This window comes from Pseudonaja textilis, chromosome 9 (genome assembly GCF_049901715.1).
Source record: "Pseudonaja textilis isolate UNSWEBS1 chromosome 9, rPseTex1.2, whole genome shotgun sequence".
NCBI lineage: Eukaryota > Metazoa > Chordata > Lepidosauria > Squamata > Elapidae > Pseudonaja > Pseudonaja textilis.
The window spans coordinates 1,791,401-1,810,817 of record NC_141998.1 but is presented as its reverse complement, the minus strand read 5'-3'; the positions used below and the strand labels follow the sequence as shown (position 1 = coordinate 1,810,817).

Here is a 19,417-nt window from a genome sequence, read left to right as displayed (position 1 = left end):
TTATTCTTGTCGGTCTGCCTCGAGTCTCTTTTTCTTCAAAGCTGAATGCACAATAAAGGATTAGAATAGCAGAAAAAGAATTGCCCTGTTCGAAAAGGGCTAGAGCTGAGTTGGTGAAATGAAGTCCTTCAACCTTCTTCCAAAATGCTCACCCAAACCAAAGAATTTTACATCCCTGCCTGAAGATGCTTTTAGTTTAAAAAAAATAAAAATGAAAGACCCTTCCAAAGTTTGGCAGTGATGCAAGAACACCAGGACACACACCACCAAGGCTATTACTATTATGATCCTTTTAGTGGGTTGTTGAGGCCACTCGGAGGTTTACCTGGGTCCTTACGGTCACCTGAGTAGAGCGCATGGTTCCTGTAGTCTGCAGTTTTTTCCCTCTGGATATCCATTCTTACTCCCTCACCATTCCAAGGGTCTTCATCCCAAATTGTATAGCTAAAAGCCTGACTCGGGACACAGATAAACCTCCAAGTGGCCTCAACGACCCTCTAAAAGGACGGAAATGATCAGCTGTCTGCAAGGAGCATCAATCCTTCCATTCCCCACCATTCAGCCAGAGCTGAAGAAGCTTCTTATAGGAGAAGCGAAATGTCTTCCAAGAAAAAATACCAGAAAGTCCAGTTGCCTCTTGGAAAAAAATGCATCTTTGGGATAGTAACAAAGTTGTTGAAAGTGAATCTGGTTTCTTCTTTGACTTCGCTGGTCAGTAAGTTGCAAAAAGCAATCCCAGGACACTGCAACTGTCATAAATGTGAGTCAGTGGCCAAGTATCTGAATTTTAACCATGGAGATGCCATAATGGCTGTCACTGTGAAAAACAGCCACTTTTTTGGTGCCGTTATAACTTTGACCAGTCACTAAGCAAGCTGTTGTAAGTGGAGGATGGCCCGTATAGTTCGGAAGTGCTGGCTGGGGCATTCTGGGAGTTGAAGTCCATAGCTCTTCAAAAGGCTAAGATGGACAAATGCTGCATTGAGCTCCCGGAGTTCCCCAATAGCATCCAGAGCAAGGTTCTTCAAACTCTGGCAAGTTTAAGACTTGTGGACTTCCATTCCCAGAATTCCTGAGGTAACATGACTGGAGGAGGAATTCTGGGAGTTGAAGTCCACAAATCTTAAAGCTGTCCAGTTTGAAGACCCCCTGATCCAGAGGCTGGGAATTGTGCTGCTTGGCTGCCCTCCACTCTGGAGGAGACCAGGGCCCAGCAACGCCTGCTTCCCAAATGGTAACTCCCGGAAAAGGGATTCCCCCCGCATTTATTTTTTCTTTTTCTAAGGGAGAATCCAAGGTCCATCTGCCCTTGGACTGCATCTCCCATCGTCCCTTTGCTAACGGGAGGCCTCAGAACAAGGCTGTCCTTGGGGCCGCCTGACTTTTCGCGCAGGCGCCATCCGAGGGCAGCCTCGCTGGAAGGGGGCCGGGGTGGGGTCCTCCTGTCTCCAAGGCGCCCTTGAGTGGGTCACAAGGCGGAGCTCCCAGGCTCGGTGGGCGAGCGATTCGAAGGAAAGTCAGCACGCCGTCCGTGAGAGGTCGCAGGGGAAGAAGAAAAAAAAAAAAGAAGACGACGACGGACGTCTCTTTCCTCCAATCGGAGGGCGGGGATGGCTAAGCGCTGGCCAATAGGCACCGAGCTCGGGGCGCGGGGCGCGGCCTAGCCAGCGCAGCCCCGCTTTCTGAGGGCTTCTTTCTCCTCAAGCGAGGAGGGGAAAGCCAGGAGGAGGAGAAGCCGCCGCCCCGCCCCGTCTTCACCCCCCCTTCTCGGGCCGCGCCACCGGCTGGAGGGTTCGCGGGGAGAGGCTTCGTCAGGTGAGGCTTCCTCCACTCTCCCGTCTCGCGTCCACAGCCCCTTCCCCAAAAGGCTTCTGGGAATAGTAGTCCCCGGGGCCTGAGGAGGGTCCCTGGGGGCGGGGGGAGGTGGCTATTTGGCGGCGCCGCAGGGAATGCTGGGAAAAGGGCGCGAAGGCGGAGAGGGGGCGGGCGGACGTGGAGAAGCTCCCTCAGAGCCTGCGGGGAGCGTCGTGGCTGCAGCCTCCGCCGGCTTCTTCGGGTCTGTTGGCGGGGGGAGGAAGGGCGGGGTGATTGGGGGAGGGGGCTAACGGGAAGCCTCGTAAAGCGGCCAGAAATGGGGGAGGGTTGAGAGGGGGTGGGTGGGGGTCTTTCTTGGGCATCTTGAGACCGCGCGAAGGGGATCGAAGGTCAGCGCCCCGAATGAATAGGATCGCCGCAGGATCCGTATCTATAAGGGGATCCTGGGGGCGTTAAATCAAGGGCCTTCAAACTGGGCAAGTTTAAGGCTTGTGGACTTCAACTCCCAGAATCCCTGAGCTAACATGACTGGAGGAGGAGGAATTCTGGGAGTTGAAGTCCACCAGTCTTAAAGTTATCAAGATTGAATACCCTGATCGATAGAGGGTATCGATCACCTATCTATTTATCATCTCTCTCTCTCTCTCTCTCTCTCTCATATCCATCCATCCATCCATCTATCTGTCTATATGTATGTATATCATCTATCACAAGGGTCTTCAAACTTGGCAAGTTTAAGACTTGTGGGCTTCAACTCCCAGAATTCCCGAGCTCACATGACTGGAGGAGGAGGGATTCTGGGAGTGGAAGTCCTAAAGCTGTCAAGTTTGAAGGCCCCTGGCGTCTATAGAGTAGAACGGGAACTGGGAGGGACCTTGGAGGTCTTCTAGTTCATCCTTGGGCTGAGGGTTGGACTAGAAGACCTCCGAGGCCCCTTTCAGCCTAGGATTCTATGAAGTGAACCTATAACATCTCAGAAGAGACGACTGTCCAGTCTCTTCTTCAAAGCCTTCAGTGATGAAACCCCCACAACTTCTGGAGGCAAGTTGTCCCACGGATTAATTGTCCTCCCTGTTAGGAAGTTTCTCCTTAATTCCAAGGTGCTTCTCTCTCCTGGATTAGTTTCCACTTATGGTTTCTTGTCTGACCTTCAGGTGCTTTGGAAAAAATAGCTTGACTCCCTGTTCTTTGGGGCAGCCCTTCAAATACTGGAATACTTCTGTCGTGTCATCTCCCAATTCTTCTTTTCTCTAGACAAGCCAAACCCAACTCCTGCAGCCGTTTTTCCTATGTTTTAGTCTCCAGGCCTTTGATCCTCTTGGTTGCTCTCCTCTCAACTTTTTCCAAAGTCTCAACATCCTTTTTTTTTTGTAGCATGGTGACCCAAATCGGTTGCATTCTTCCAGGTGTGGCCTTACTAGCTTTTTATAAAGCGGCATCAATATTTCAGGTCATCTTATCTAGTCCAATCCCCTGGTGGCAGGTCATTCCACTGGTTAATGGTTCTAACTGCCAGGAAATTCCTCCTTAGTTCTAGGTTGATTCTCTCCTGGATGAGTTTCCACCCATGGCTTCTTGTCCTGCCTTCAGGTGCCAGATATGGTACACCTTTAAATGCTCATATCATCTGTGGAGCCAGCAATTTCTGGGGGCTACAGGTTCTTCCCCAGGTCTGCTTTTATTGTTGCAATAAAACTTCAGGAGAACTTCCTTGGTTTGGTTTTCTGAGCCAGGTTATGAATAAACACAGATGGGTAGCTGCTTGAAGTAGAGTGCAGGTAATCCTTGACTTACTGCAGTTCGCTTAGTGGCCGTTCAGAGTTACAACATCACCAAAAAGGGGGAGTTACGACCATTTTGCAACATCCTCGTAGCAAAGTTGAGGGGGAAACCAGATTGACTTAGCAACCGTGTTACTGATTCAACAACCAGTGCAGTGATTCGCTTAAGAAATGTCCGTACAAATGGGACAAAATTCACAAATTTATCACTTACATTTTGGGCTCAATTTTGATCGTAAATTGAGGACTGTCTGTGGTTTATTCATTCAGCCACCAACAGCGATGGAAGGCATTGTTAGGGGGTCTGCTAATCGAGGTGTGTAGAAGGACAAGCGGGCCTTGGTATTTAGATGTACAGATTGAGGTGTTGCTGTTCTCAGCTTTGATCCAGAGGTACGTGTTGGTTGTGAATATTAGGATGTTGCCCTGAGGTCATGTGCAGTCTGGAAAAGATTCAGATTGCACTAGATTCCTCCCTAGGTGTGGGGGTTTATTATGGAGGGGCCAAACTGGAGTATTGGTGTAAAAGATTTCCCTTAATAGCCTAATCTGGCTAAAGGGAGGGGGGAGCAGAACAGGGGCTTTTAGATTTTAATTCCTAACACTACTATTATGGCACGTATATTCATTGCTGCAGCTTAATTTGCATGGGTGCCTAGGAGAAAGAACTGAGCCATGGAATTAAATGGTTCTTTATGCCAGACTGGATTTGGCATTTTTGTCCACCTACTGAGTCCTTCCCAAGGACTTGGAGCAAGCAGATGTGCTTATTTAATAACAATATTGTCGCATAATGTAAACCATTTCTAAGCAAAGCTGCCTTTTGCAGTTGAGTGACCGTCTTCCAATGGTGCCCTGGATGTTTCGGGATTACACCCCAGGCACCTATTTTTGCTTTCTTTTGCCACAGTTCTTCTGTTTGCAGATCTTTATATTATTATGTTTTTGTCCTGCCTTTTTTAAAAAATATACAAGTCACAATGGCAAACATATCTAATATACCTGCCTTCTATTCTTCCTACAATGACAACTATGTGCGAGTTGGGCTGATAAAGTACGATTGGCCCAAAGTCACCCAGCCGGTTTTCATGCCTAAGGAAGGCCTGAAAAACTCGGTCTCCTGCTTTTTAAGCCACAGCACTTTTACCACTAAACTAAACTGATTCTAGATATTCTCAAAAAGCCATATTACAGGAGTAAATAAACAATTCTTTATAATTCTCACCAGTGGTGCATGGCAGATATTTAATACAATTCAGTATCCTTTTCTGACTTTGCCAATCCTGATGGTCTTCAAGAGAGTGTGAAATTGTTGCTCTAGATTGCACACGGCATTAAATTAACTGAAAAGTCATCTGACTGAATGTTATCTGTGTATTTGTGTAGCTTTCTGATCGAGGCCATGTGCAAAGGGAAGAGCAAATACCTTTCAGCTTTCAGTTGGCTGTATTTTGGCTCAAATCTATAATTTGCTACCTTCTGATGTAAGCAGTTGGGCACACGCTAAAAATTAAAACGTTTCTCTGCAAACTGCTAGGGATAATGCAAGTGAATTTGTACCTATTGTGAATAGCCGTGCTGTTGAAAGTCGTAGAGTAATAGAACCTCTGCACCGTTTTGTAACTGTCCTTATCTTCCAAGACCTCAGTAGAAATTGTTCTAATCTGACATTTGTCCTGTATGACTTTTAAACATACCTTCACAACTCTACTGTACAGGTTTGTGGGTTTTTTTAACCTGAGATTGCTGATGGTGAAAATTGTTTTGTAGGATTTGTTCTCTATGGAGTCACAAGATAGTGTCGGACGGTATTTCTCAGCTACAGCACCGTTTTAAGTTGAAGTAAGTTTAACTTGAGTTGAAGTCCCCATATCTTAAAGTTGCCAAGGTGGAGAAATTAGTGTAGGACACACTTCCCATTCTAACTGTTTTATCCTACCTGTATTATTGTTGGTCATGCTACATGAGGGATTATGAGAGTTAATCCGTTATATTTATGGACGTCCCACTTAGGGCAGAACATGGCAGGAAGGAATCGATTTGGAAAGAACGAGGTGGGTGAGGTTTGGCCAGATTACTGAAGTCATATTGTGTTGCAAACATATCTGAAAAAGAGAGGATGACATTTTCTCTATTTTGTAATTGACAAAAAGCAGGTATCTGAGCTTACGTTTGTATACTATCTTCCCGGCTCATATTTTTAAGGCTCTTCAGTACAGTTCTTGGTCCTCTAATAATATTTACTTAAAGCTTCAAGGAATCAGGGTACAGTAAAGATTATGAGCTGGCATCAGATTAATTCTGTCGTTTGTAAAGTTAAAGATGAGTCTCTCTGCTTAATATTTACTTTATTGTGCAGCCATTAAAGGTTTCTTTTTCCCCCCTTTTCAAGCTCTTAATAATATATTTCTGATTCTGAAATAGATTGCAGCTACTGATGGATTCTTTTAAACTGGAATAGAAAATTAGAATTCTGCCATTTGCTGCTTTTGAAGAGTTGCTGTTCTTCTCAGGCAAGGAACGAAGCACTGGAGTTTAATTGGATTTTGCATCTTACACCTCAGCATTTGGCAAGCCCTCAAAAGCTTTGATCCAACAGATACAATCGCACCTGTGAGATCTGCCTACTCCTTTTTTCACAACCTCACTTCTGTCTACAACGTTAATCTCTGGGTAGAGCGGGCAGGCTGATGAGCGTGTGTTCCCGATACAGCCAGAGCGCAGCTAACCATCAGGGGCGTTTCTCCGCTACTCGATACCGTTGAGAGTCGGAAGACTCTTTGGGCGAGGGTCTTGCTTGGCAGCTGCTGCAGGAATCTCTCCTGCAGAAGAAGCCCCTTGCACCGTTCCTCTTTTGGCTGAACTACTGTACGGAGGTATGCTGTAAGCATTCCTGCCTCGGGGTCATTTTTAGGTTGCTGCGAAGCCAGCTGATCCTGTTGCTAATACCAATTACTGTATCTGCTTTTGAGGCCTGTAATGGGATGCTGAGAATAGCGGTAGAGGAAGCATGCTTCTTATTTTATTATTTTTTTTTGACTCTTGCTTCCCCAAGACAGAATCTTTCCATGCTGGAAATGTTGAATAGCGAGACAAGGAGTTCTGCTTGTGGAGAAAATGTGATGCGGTTGACTTTCCTCTCTCCCTTGTCCTCATGAATGGTTTCACTGTGTTGGGGAAAACATCTGTCTCTGGATACACTCGTTGGTTTGAACGTTTGAATTCCATAAAAGCTTTCTTTCTTTCTAGTTCCAGCCATCATTCTCTTCATCTGTGCATTTTTAATAGCGATTTCATGTTGTTTCATGCTTATGCGTTGCACCTTCAATGTTTGTTTTTGATCTGCCATATCATATGAAGCTCGTGTATTTATAAACCATCATAGCGGGATGTAGGAATCCAGGTATTTTATCTCTGCGCTTGAGAAACGCAGGATCAATAATTTCATTCCATTTTATACTTTGGGACCAGATTTTTTTGGGGTGGGTGGGGGAGAACTAAATCCAATGAATATATGGCATATTAACCTTTCTTACATAAACCTGCTACTGATACATCTGCCGGTCCTTTCCTGTATTCAGTTCTGTGGAAGAGGCTGAAATAAATCATTTTAGAATAAAAACTAAAGCAAAAGCAACATTAAGCAAAAGAACAAAGAAAAAGGAACAGCACAGCAGAATAATTCTTTTAACTGTGCTTTCTTTTTGGCGTATTTACTAAAACAGCGTCAATAGATATCCTTTTGTTTAAAAAAAAAACCCGGAAAAATAGGCTGACCAAAACAAAGGCGTTTTATAATGATTTTTGGGGATTTATATGTGGTCTGTAATCTCTAACGCAGAGGTCTCACCTTGGCACTTTAAGACTTGTGGACTTCAACTCCCAGAATTCTCCAGCCAGCTGGCTGGAGAATTCTGGGAGTTGAAGTCCACAAGTCTTAAAGTGGCCAAGGTTGGAGACCTCTGCTCTAATGGATTGCTAACATCGGTTATTGAAGTAGCTGCTCTAAGTTCCTCTCTGAACCCTAAACTGAAGCTCCCTTTAATTGTGATGCCGTCTACCCAATCAAGAGAGGAGAATCCCAAATAGGGAGATACCAAACGTTGTGACTGGTGCTGTGTTGTGACTTTGTGTTTGTTTTGTTGGTTTGGTTCCAGGGCATTGACTGGTCCGTGAGGCGTGGCAGGAATGTTCCACCCACTTCAGTGGAGGCCGCCCTCCAGCCTTTATTCCCTTTACGCAAACTCATCCCGCTTCATCAGCTACGAAGGGAAGCCACGGAACGCGTGGTGGAGTGAGGACTTCCTGAGGAGCAAGTACCAGTGGCTGCTTACGTGGCTTCGGAAAGGCTCCGAGCAAGACCCGGGGCAGAAGAGCCTCCTCTCCCTGCTGGCCAATCAGTGCAGCTACGTGACCAGCCAGAGAATCAGGCGCGCTCAGCAAATCACTCAGCTGTACAGTAACATTTACTCGGAGAGGGCGCGTAGGAGTCTCTTCTCTTCCTTGTGGCGCCGGTTCCGGGGTCATCATGCCAACGCCTGCAAGCTGATGGCAGCCCTCACTGGAGTGTTCCTGTGGGAAGAGGAGAGGATCAAAGAAGAAGAGCTGAAGAGGTAGGTGGTCTTCTCCCCTTTCTTCTAAGGCTCACAGGGTGTGTGTGCGTGTGTGTGCGTGTGCGTGTGTTGCTGGTGGACGGGGCTCCCCCCGTGTTGGTAACAGGGCACGTCGTAACCCAATTTCCTTTTAATTCCTCGGTGACCAGGGCAGGATTATCACTTGGAGGGAAGAGATTTTCTGTTAGCTCTCGTGCATCCAGCAGGTGCCTTGAGCCGGGTTTCTCTTTGGTGCCATAATTATCAGTCAAGCTGGCTGTTGCTGTAGAGCAGGAGTGTCCAGCCTTGGCGGCTTGAATTGGATAGGGATGGAATAGAATAGAGAATAACCTGATAATCTTATGACCCCTTTTTTGCAGCAGACCTTAAGCAAGTCAGTGCATTCCTGTGGGCGGGTTTTGGCCAAAAACGGGTTGAAAAGGCTGGTTTCTGGCCAAAACAACCCCCAAAATAAAATCCCTCATGAAATTGTATCGTGTGATTTAAAGGCAAGCTGGTTGCCAAGCACCCCAAATGAAGTTATGTGGCCACAGAAAGGGGGCACTGCTGGTTGCAACTCCAGAACTGGGTCATAAGTGCCTTGTAACTATGAATGGTTGCTAAGCAACTGGCCCTTAAACAAGGACTACCTATGTAACACATGCTTCACCGCACTGTTCATTTATATCTTTTATTTCACATTTTAAAATACGAGCTTTCGCAGGCAATCTTGAGACTAAGAAAGCAGGAATAAGCAAAAACATTATACCCAGGTGGCTTTTTCCAAACTAGTGCTCTGCAGTTTCCCTCATTCCTAGTCAGTATCATAATAGATGGTTGGGCATTATGGGAGTTGTTATCTAACACGTGGAAGAAAGCAAGACTTGTGGTCCCCAGTAAAAGCAAACAGCCTTCGTTATTCTGTGCTTTCAAATATTTACATGGACATCGGGATCTTTATTTTATTTTTTTTAACCACATACCTGTTTCGAAGTGCACTGGATTCTGTAGATCCTGTTGCGTAGTGTGGGGCGGCATCAATTCCACTGGGATTAGCTTTCCACTGGCCGCCGATGAAAGCTGGAGCGCTGAACCTCTGGCAGATGCCGGATTCCCTAACTTGAGCAGACCATATATTCCTGCAGGATTTCAAAATCCGAGAGCGAGCCGGGCATGTCACAAAGTGGATGCAAGCGAGTGAAAGCTGCCGGAGTCTGCTCTGCTCAAACGGGGGCCGGTCCCAGGGAATGTGCGAGGTCATTGTTGAATAGTTGGCCGCCAACAATGGCTCCCAGTATTCCTCTGGCTCTCCTCCCAGCCCCGAACAGCCTTGGGACCAAAGAGCCTGAAAGGCCTCATTTTCCCATTAATGCTGCCTTGAAGAAACATCCCTCAGTGCTTGGAAGTCTTTGCAAATTCAGCGTTAAACTTCATATTTCCTAAGCTTTGAAACTGGGAGGCTTGCTTAGCCCTCATTTCCACTGGGCCTCTTTAAGAGACTTTTTGAAGTTGTCTGTGTGCTGCTGAGTTTAGCAGACCATTGTTCTTATATGAGGGGGGGCCAGCGGATATATGTGTTAAGTTTAGAAGCTTTGCTGCTTTATAAAACTAAATAATTCGGCCCCCTTCTGCAGGAACGTGGGGTACTAAACTTTCTCTTCTTTCTGGAAATGATCACTGTGGCTGAAACTATCGTCTTAAAGCAGCACCCCTCAACCTTTTGGGCACCAGGGACTGGTTCTGTGGAGGGCAGGATGTGGTTTTGCATGCTGCCTGGAGCATGTACGTGCAAGGATGGGGCTCTGCTCAGTTAGTTACACAGCCCAGTTCCTGGTGGGCTGTGGATTGGGAGTTGGGGAAGCTCATCTTGAAGCATTGATGGTGAGGTGATGGTAGGGACCTTTCCAGCGTTGTGGACTGGTGGGTAGGGGGAGAGGGGGTGGCTGCAGGTGAGCAAGTGTGTGTGCGTAGTTCCCTTTGCACAAGCAGTGGGCACACAACCCCTCGCACAAATGGAGCTTTGCATGCATATGCGCTCACCCGCCGTTTGTGCAAGTGGAGCCGCGTGTGTGCACGCTCGCGCAGCCCAGTTCCGAAAGGATTGGGGACTCCTGGCCTAGAAGATGTGAAAAGGAAGGAGAGAAGGAAAGATACCATGAGAAATTCCTGAAACGTAGATTTAGTAAATCTTCCGACATGAAAATAAATGCAAGGTGGCTGCTGAGAACTAGGCAGTAGCCATGAAGCTCACAATAAACTTTTTAACTCCAGGAAAGGCAACTCTTCGTATATTTAAGCGTCCTCAGAAAGTTTAATGTTTAGAGAACTTGGAGTAGGTATCAGTGTGCTGCAAATCTGTTCTGAACCAATAGCAGGTGAGGTCTCGCAACACACCTTTTGGCTGTTTGCGTGTTGCTGAGCTCAGGACTGAGTCTTGCACAAACGTTGTAACGCTTTGCGTAATCCAGGCCACTCCTGCCCAAGCACTTCACCTGTAATCCCCTGGGCTTTTGACAAGGTCTCTGTAGTGATGAATGTTGGAAGTAGGGTGAAAAAGATTTGGCCCGGTCTTCCCACTTCGCCCCAACCTTCTCTGAGTGACACTGGCCCGGTCCCTGGCTGCCTAATATGCTTTTTATGAACCCACATTTCGGATGGAATTGTTTCCCTTCAACGTTGACTTCAGCGCAAATCCAAGTCAAGAGAGGAATGTCCATTGCGCAAGCTCAGTTGAAGAGAACAAGAGGTATCTACCTGTTTAGGTTAAGTACCGTTGATCTGGAAGCTTCCAGATTTATGTAACAGTTGTCCTAATAAATGCAGCTCTTTGGAAGATCAGTAGATGATTTGACTTGATTTACCTGTTGCCCTCATTCAGCCTCTTTAGTCATGCGTGCATTCGACATATTTCAAACATGTGGCCTTCCACTGAATGTCATCCATGTTAGAGTTAATAGCCTCACTCATGGCTAACCAGAAAATGGCTGGAGTCACATATAATGTCGAACCCTAAATCCAATAATAGAATAACAGAGTTGGAAGGGAGCTTGGAGATCATCTGGTCCAGCCCTTTACTCAAGCATGAGACTTTATACCATTTCAGACCAAGGGTTGTCCAGTCTCTTTTTAAACACCTCCAGTGATGGAGCTCTAGTGCAACTAGAGCTGCTCTTTGATTAAGATAATGCAAAAGAATAGAAATAAAAAAACCCTGTTGATGGCAGCACTGAGCTGGTCTTAGCTTGCTAAGAATAACCAGCCAGGTTAGAACTTGGACGGAAATCCAGCAAAAAATCAAAAAAAAATATTTCTTTTTTAGAATAAAAAGGCAGCATTTGTTTCAGTAGTTTCTTATTCCCTTGCCAAATATAGGTTGATTAAATGTTACCCAGCAAGTCCATGGGGATGGGTTTAGGAAAACAGTCAAGATTCGTTTTTCTTGCCTTGTACATCTGAACTAGACTGGTGTTTCTCTGTGTCATATAATATATGTGGGTATTCGCATATTTGTTTGTTTATTGTGTCATGGTTATGTAGTGTATATTGGAGGTGGAGACCCTTTGAGAGCTGTATGCAAATATATTTCATTTTAATGTATGCCAATTAGTGTAGATTCAACATGACAATAGAGTTATTCTGTCTGTCTGTCTATCTAATTTATTTATCTATTTTATTTATCTATCTTATCTATTTATCTACCTATCTGTTTATCTACCTATCTGTTTATCTACCTATCTATCTATCTATCTATCTATCTATCTATCTATCTATCTATCTATCTATCTATTTATCTATCTATCTATCTATCTATCTATCTATCTATCTATCTATCTATCTATCTATCTAACCAGAATAAGCTGACACGTTTCAACATTGTCCTCCCCAGGTCGGTGCAAGAAATGAAACACATGCAAGAAATATCGAAGTTCTTCCCAAGCAACATGGAAGACGACCAGATGCAGGAGTTGGAGGAAAGCACCTTTCAAGGCGTCTCGTCTGATCCCGAAGAGCAGAGTTGGGAAATGGTGGTCAACAAGAAGCACTTCAAACTATGGAGGCGTCCGGTTGGCGGGGGTCATATGTACCAGTATCGAGGTAGCCTCACCCCTCTTCTTCCATGAACTCGCTCTTGTCTTAGTACACAGATCACAAGTCTGTCTGGCCAAGTTGGGCTGCTTAATTCGCTCTGGATAGCGAGATGGGCAACATTTAAATTGAATTAACCACTAATAATTATTGGACGGAAAGTAAAGCTTGCAAAGCCACGTTCAAGGCTTAATAAGGGCCGAGGGAATCTTAAAAATCCAGATTCAGGGATTTCTAAGTCGGTCCTAACGTTTTCCAGTGGCTCTCCGTAGTTGGGCCAATTTTTATCACTTACAAGTTCGTGTAGGGAGCCCTGAGGTTACGCTCCTATTTGGGACCAGAATTCCCATCGCTGAGCAAAGTGATTATGAAGCAAAAGACGTGACTGTGCCCCTTACAAGGCCACAGCTCCAGCAGCGCAGTCTGTGGCTTTTAGACAAAGACCTTAACTGATGAGATTCCCCCCCCCCACACACACACACACCCCATCTCCCATATTCCTTCTAAGAGCCGCTTCCCAGTTTTACCATTGTCTTTCGACAGCCAGGAGCATTGAATTTCAGCCACGGCTCCGTTTTTATTCCCTTAAGAATGCATTCTATCTGAGGGCCAGAACTATTGTAATTGAAATAAATAAGGAAACGAAAGATGATACGAGCGGAAGATGCTCTCCTTCGCTGTTTACTGTTTATGTTTTCAATTAAACTGATCTTTAAAAACTTGAGTCTGGTCCCTAACAAGCAAGGTGCGTTCGGGTGCTTTGGAGCCCACCACCTACGATTTGTAGTCTAACCAAGACCCGCGTTTACTTTACTGCCCGCTCTGAGATTTGCCTTTCTCTTTTAGTCTTTGGAACATACACAGATGTGACACCAAGACAGTTTTTCAATGTGCAGGTGAGTTCTCCCACGCCGCTTCCTGTTTCTCATTGACGGTAGGGTACCTCCTGTTGATTAAGTCTTGAAGCCAGCCTACATTCTGCTTGTCCTGTTCTTCTTGTAGGAGGGATGTGAGGGCCCTCTCAGAAGCATAGCCAAATAGTTCCAAATAGGGCAAATCAAGACAAAATTACTGTAAGATATTCTGCTAGTCCATTTCTCCAGGGCTGGTGGTTAAAATGGGTAATGCACGTTCAAAAATTGAAAAATTAAGGTGGAATGTTTTTACTGTATTTGGTGGCAAGCTCAACAGCTTTGGAAAATAGTTCACTGCAGCTGGAAACAAGTCTTAAACGCTCACTTTCCTTCACTACCATTTATTTTTTTTCTGTTAAGTACTGTATTTTATATACAGACCTATCCAATGCACCGAGCTGGTTTTCCATAACGGTCACCAAGATGCTTCCTTGTTTTTATTGAAAAATAGCATTTCATTGGGATGCATTTTCCCCTAATTTGCCAATCCTCTAATGAAATGAGTAATGTATGTCTATTTCCTCACTTCCTTTCTTTTTAAAAATAATTTTAAAAAAATACTTTTTAAAAATTTGCTTACCTTGGTCAAGCTGATAGTCCGATGACCAATTGTCAATAAATACACGTGCTATTAAGGGGAGGAGCTTTGGCCCACAACACTTCTTTCTGGCTTTCCAAAATATCTCCTGTTATAATTTCTTCTTCATCCTCCTACCTTATTTTTTTTTATCCCTTCAGACATTCTGTTATTTTTATTTTTTTTAGAAAGTTTAATTTAATTTTTACACGTTTAAAAACAAATCTTATATGCAATTTTTGCAGTAAGTTATGGCATCGACTTTTCCATACATACACACACACACACACACACACACACACACACACACACACACACACATCATTTACATTTTACGTTCTGTTCTATACCTTTTCTGCATTTTCTGCAGAACGGGTTCTGGGTTTAAAAGAGCAGGGAAGAATAAATTCGTTTTTCTCTACTCTTCCCTGAATTCTGATCTTCTCACTTGCTTACCCTTTCGAGGGAAACGAAAGCCTAACAAGTTAATCTCCGAAAATCCCCTGAAAATGAAGGATTTATTTCCACCTTCTCAGGGGAGAGAGGAACTTTTAGTTCGAGATGGAAACCAATCAGGAAACCTCAGGATTTTTGATGTTGGCTTCGTAGTCTGTTTTGGGGGAATTGCGTCAGCAAACTGAAAGCTTAGGTTAGCTGACTTGAGAATGCGTGGCTTCTTCTCTTGTAGCTGGATACGGAATATCGGAAGAAATGGGACTCCCTCGTGATCAAACTGGAAGTGATTGAGAGAGACCGGGATACGGGCTCGGAGGTAGTGCACTGGGTAACTCACTTTCCGGTAAGGCCTCCTTCCTTTGCCCAGTGCTGCTAGTAGCCAGGTGCATTGTCACAAGCCACCCAGACTAATGACACTTGTCATGCCCCTCTTAGAATCTGATTCCGAGGGGGAGGTCGAGCAGCTGACGGAGTGGGAGTGTGGCTCTGTTGGCTGTGGAGGAAACTGGGGAAGGACACAGTCCAGCTGGGCATTCAGAGGAAGACCCAGGCCCCCTCTTCATCCTAGGGCACGCAGGAAGGAACAGATAAGGGAGCAACATGGTTTACGGGGGAGAAAAGGGCCCTGATTCCCTCCATTAGCTGCAGCTGGGAAAACAGGATTTTAAAAGGGTGTTTGCGCACAGCACCTTGCTGGAAGCAAAGCATAAATTATTTTGGTTTGTCACGCTTTATCTGGGTTCCGGTGTCCTCCCAACACTGTGTGTTTCGTTATCTTTTGAGTTCCGCCATTCCTTATCCTGCCCTATCCCGTTAATCGCTGCAGTGTGGTTTGTGTTGGTTTTTATTTCTAATTTATACAGTATGTACTTGGGGGTCGGACTGAATTTCTTTCCTTTAAAAACTGTTCTTGGTAGAGTTTTTTTCTCCAGCCGATGATAACTGGACACTGGGGGGCCAAGTTGGAGGAATTAAAGGGACTTTACCTACTTTTGTGACTTGGTTGCTTTTGTGCCACGCCCCTTTGGGTCATCACAACACTGCTCTTTTCTTCTTCCTCCATCCCTTTCCAGTATCCAATGTATTCGCGGGATTACGTTTATGTTCGGCGGTATGATGTGGACCAAGAGAACAACCTGATGGTGCTGGTATCACGGTAAGGAGGCGCCTTCATTGCATGTCAAAAGGACCAATCCATCCGTCCAGCCGCCGGCTAAGATCTGGGTTTCTAAAACCTTCTGGAAAGGTTCTCGGGCAAATGCCGGAAGGATGTAGGAGAAACGAGTGCCAGTGTTGTTGCGAAGCTCTTTTGGAAACTCCAGTTGTGCTCTTTTTTTTTTTCCAAGTTTCAACGTGCCTATCAATTTGAGATCCCTGAAACACTTTTTGGACCTTTCCCTCTGTTTCCTTTGTCCTGTCACTGAAACTTTTTAGGCACAGAACAAGGCGTAATGTGCGTTGTGTACTGCAGGCATGTCAAGCTCAAGGCCATTTTCCCATATCTCTGTCAAAATAATCTTGCTTACTAAGTAATCTTAGTTGCTTACTAAGCACATCTAAATTACATTAAAGGAACCCTTTGAAATCCCCAAGGCAGGTCACAACTTTTGAGCACCCATTAATGTTTGGAAAATGGAAAATTGGAAAAAATTGATATGCCCCACTCTACAAGAATTGCACCATGTTTGCAGTCCCAGAATTAATGGTTGTTTAACAACTGATGGTTGTTTGGTTTTGGGGGGAAGCATAATATCCTTTTTTTTCTTAATTTTCCTCAGAGCGGTAGAACATCCAGGCGTCCCCGAAGATCCTGAATTTGTCCGTGTCCGAACCTACGAGTCACAAATGGTTATCCATCCTCACAAATCATTTGATGAGGTGAGTTCCTTTATTGTATTTTTTTTAAACGGGAATCTGAAATTTAGTAGAGGTTTTCTTTACAGGGAGCAGAAATATTTAAGAGGCTGAAGCAACCATTGTTAATGTGTGTCTGACCCCTGTTATTTTTGACTTATTATACACATTTTATTGTATTTTAGGCCTCAGAATTAGCCATATATATCATCTTTATAATCCTTGCCAGTCTTTTATACCTTGACTATTTGGTCAGGGCAGCAACAGCATTGGTCATTTAATTTCACGATCATCTTTTTCTAATGCAAAATGGGTGGGGGCCAAGATTCTCTAAGCCAGATACCTTTGTATTTTTAGGTTTTCTTCAATTGTTGTCAAAAATGACATTAAACTGGTTTGAGAATGAGTTCCCTCTCTTGCTACACATTCTACACAACAAGCACTTTTCTTTTATAATTTATTTTTTCACTGTAACAGAATAAGAGAGTTGGAAGGGACCTTGGAGGTCTTCTAGTCCAACCCCCTGCCTAGGCAGGAAGCCCTACACCAGTTCAGACAAAATGGTTGTTACAATCTCTTCCGCGTTGGAGCATTCACGACTTCTGGAAGCAAGTCGTTCCCACTGATTTTGTTTTGGGTAGCAAAAGGGTTACATTGGGCAAGCTACCTCGCCGTGCAGATAGCTGCGGAACTCCTCGTTACAAGGAGTAGTAATCCGTATCGTTTCTCGTTTCAGAATGGCTTCGACTACCTGCTCACGTACAGTGACAACCCACAAACCGTGTTTCCTCGATACTGTGTCAGCTGGATGGTTTCCAGTGGTGAGTTTGGGGACTGTGATTCTTCAGCCTAGAGAACAGGCTCCCCAACATGGCAGAACGAGAACTCTTTGAGTTGGTTGTGTAAGACACCAGGTGATCTCAGATCCCAGAAGGGCATGATCCAAAACAATCCCCCCGTTTCAATTTTGAAGGCCTGACGATGTGAATAAGTCTCCTTTACTACGTTGAAGCGAGTTGAAAATTATCCTTGGGTGAAAAGAAGTTGGCTTTGTATCACAGGGGCTTCTTTGGCCTATGAGGTTCAGGGTCAGGCGTGGTATTGGAGAGCCACACCCTTTTGTTACAAGCATCCTTGTGAACTCATTGGAGTGGTGCAATGAGTTCGATCCTAGGTGGAGGCAGATATTTCTCTCTCTCTCTGGGCACACTGGCAATATACATCTGCTGAACAAAACTCCTCATTGGCGACAGGAAGAGTATCCGGCCATTGAAATACTCCGCTAGCTCCATTCAGTTGCCCAGACTCCACCCAGCAAGGGATTATGGGGTTGTTAAACGAAGAAGGTGATCCTTTTGGACTTATTCAAAATCGGCTATTGACGCTTAGTAGATTTAAAAGGCGCCCCTTCAGGTTCCATTTCTGCCAAGCGGAACAAAGTCCCCAGAATTCTTGTTCAGTTGCCTAGAAGGTTTCACTCCTGAGTGCAGCTCTGGGCTTTGGCCGGCCACAGCAGCGGCCTTATGGGCGGATCCTGCCTTTCCATGTCGCCCAAGTCGCAATTGGTGTGAGCGGGATGGCTCTTCAGTCTTAAATCCCAAGACGAGGAGGTCTTTAAGGCAGTGGTCTCCAACTGGTGGGCCGGGCACCACTGATGGTCCACGAGAAAATTTTGGTGGTCCGCAGAGAAATGTCCCCCCCCAAAGCAATTAATCCAGGCTGCACGGGAACACAAGGCTGAGCCGCCCACGTGGCCGGCGGGAACACAAGTCTTGTGTCCCTTGCATTGCGCACAACACAAGGCAGTGAAGGGAGGTGGAAAGGGAGTAGGGGAGAGAACTTGCCCCACACGCGCCTGGCCTGGCCACCGGGCTGCTTCTTTCCGCTTCTTTCTTCTTCTGCTTTTGGCTGCACACAAGGAAAGCAGCAAAAGTCCTTCTTTCTCTCCCCCAAACTCCGCCAGAAACGAGTCTTTGGGGCCCTGCAAGGCCTCCTGCTCCTAGAGGCTGCGCTGGGAAAGACTCGTTTCTGGCAGAGTTTGGGGGAGAGAAAGAAAGACTACTGCAGCTTCTGCTGTTTTCCTTGCATGAAGCCAAAAGTCTCTCCTCTCTCTCTTTCATTCCTCCTGAGAACAGAGCTGGAGACGGTATCCTGAGATCCCAAATAAAGAACGATCGATCGGTAGGGAAAATGGCGTGGGGAATTTTCCCGCAGACTTTTGGGGGGGATTTTTTCAGGGTCCGCGGGATTAAAAAGGATGAGTTTGGTGGTCCCTGAGGTCCAAAAGGATGGCGACCCCTGCTCTCCCCCCCTCCCCCGTCCCCAAGATTGCAGGCCACTGGGATCTCCCCTTAATTCAAAACGCCGAAGTGCTTTTGAAGGAGGAACAGCTTCACCAACCGCATGTAGGTGTTGGGTTCCCCGTCGACCACTCCACCCACCTGTCTGTGTCCTCTTCACCCCTACCCTCCCCCTTCATTGTCCCCCCCGTCCCAGGCATGCCGGACTTCTTGGAGAAACTGCACTCGGCAGCGCTGAAGGCCAGGAACATGGAAATCGTTTTGAAAGACTATATCGCCGCTTCCAAGCCCTGGGAGAGCGGGGGCGAGAACAGCAGCGGGGAAGGGAAGGCCGGCACGCCCAGCCAGGAGCACAAGAACGAAGGAGCCCGCAGCCCTATTCAGATAGACTATGCTTAAAAGGAAGCGAGGGCTTGGCTTGCAACGTCGCCAGCCCCACGCCTCTTGCTCCAGGCTGTGAAGAAAAGGGCCCAAGCCACGGAGAAAGATTGTCTTTGGGAGCTCGATCACCTGCGTCTGTCCTCCTCCTCCTCCTCCTCCTCCTCCTCCTCTTCCTCCCCCTTCTCGGCCACGTCTCCTCCTCGAACGAAAGCAACACCGTCAGCCCTGGGGAACTCAGGCTCGGCCATCTTGAAAAACAGTTTTGTGCGGCCACTTCTGCGTCGTGATCTTATTTGCTTTTAACCCTGGGGGGTGGGGGGTGGGTGGGTGGGAAATATTCTTGGGGGGGGGTCGGGTGGATGAAAGGGCCTCGTTTCTTCTTCCCCCAATCCTGAAGGCTCCTCCCTGCAAGCCTTTTGGGGAAATGCTGAGTAGAGTTTCCGGGTTATTGGCCTCTCCTCTCTCTTTCGTAGAGGTGAACGGCGTGGAGGCCGCTGCAGCCTGGGGTGACCCCAGCCAGCCCCCCAACTGTTTACAACCCCAGGGGCTGGGTCCTGCAACCTCATGGAGGCTTCCTCCTTTTCTTCTTCTCTTTCTTCTTCTTCTTCTTCTTCTTCTTCTTCTTCTTCTTCTTCTTCTTCTTCTTCTTCTTCTTCTTCTT

At 46.0% G+C, this 19,417-nt stretch overlaps 1 protein-coding gene across 1 annotated transcript; it reads left to right on the top strand.

Annotated features, from left to right (window-relative positions):
- Positions 1-1,443: 1,443 nt before the first annotated feature.
- Positions 1,444-19,029, top strand: STARD7 (StAR related lipid transfer domain containing 7). The gene is made up of 9 exons (XM_026715175.2): positions 1,444-1,815; positions 7,754-8,209; positions 12,075-12,283; positions 13,121-13,170; positions 14,454-14,564; positions 15,295-15,377; positions 16,000-16,099; positions 16,812-16,896; positions 18,572-19,029. The coding sequence occupies exons 2-9, from the start codon at positions 7,785-7,787 to the stop codon at positions 18,772-18,774; spliced, it is 1,266 nt and encodes a 421-aa protein (XP_026570960.1). The 5' UTR covers positions 1,444-1,815; positions 7,754-7,784; the 3' UTR covers positions 18,775-19,029.
- The last annotated feature ends 388 nt before the right edge of the window (positions 19,030-19,417 follow it).

What these genes read in the sequence shown, in the direction of transcription:
- STARD7 (XM_026715175.2), top strand. Translation starts at nt 7,785, where the DNA reads ATGTTCCACCCACTTCAGTGGAGGCCGCCCTCCAGCCTTTATTCCCTT. An exon ending in AAAGAAGAAGAGCTGAAGAG is followed by an intron (nt 8,210 to 12,074) that starts GTAGGTGGTCTT and finishes TGTCCTCCCCAG; the next exon opens with GTCGGTGCAAGAAATGAAAC. An exon ending in CTGATGGTGCTGGTATCACG is followed by an intron (nt 15,378 to 15,999) that starts GTAAGGAGGCGC and finishes AATTTTCCTCAG; the next exon opens with AGCGGTAGAACATCCAGGCG.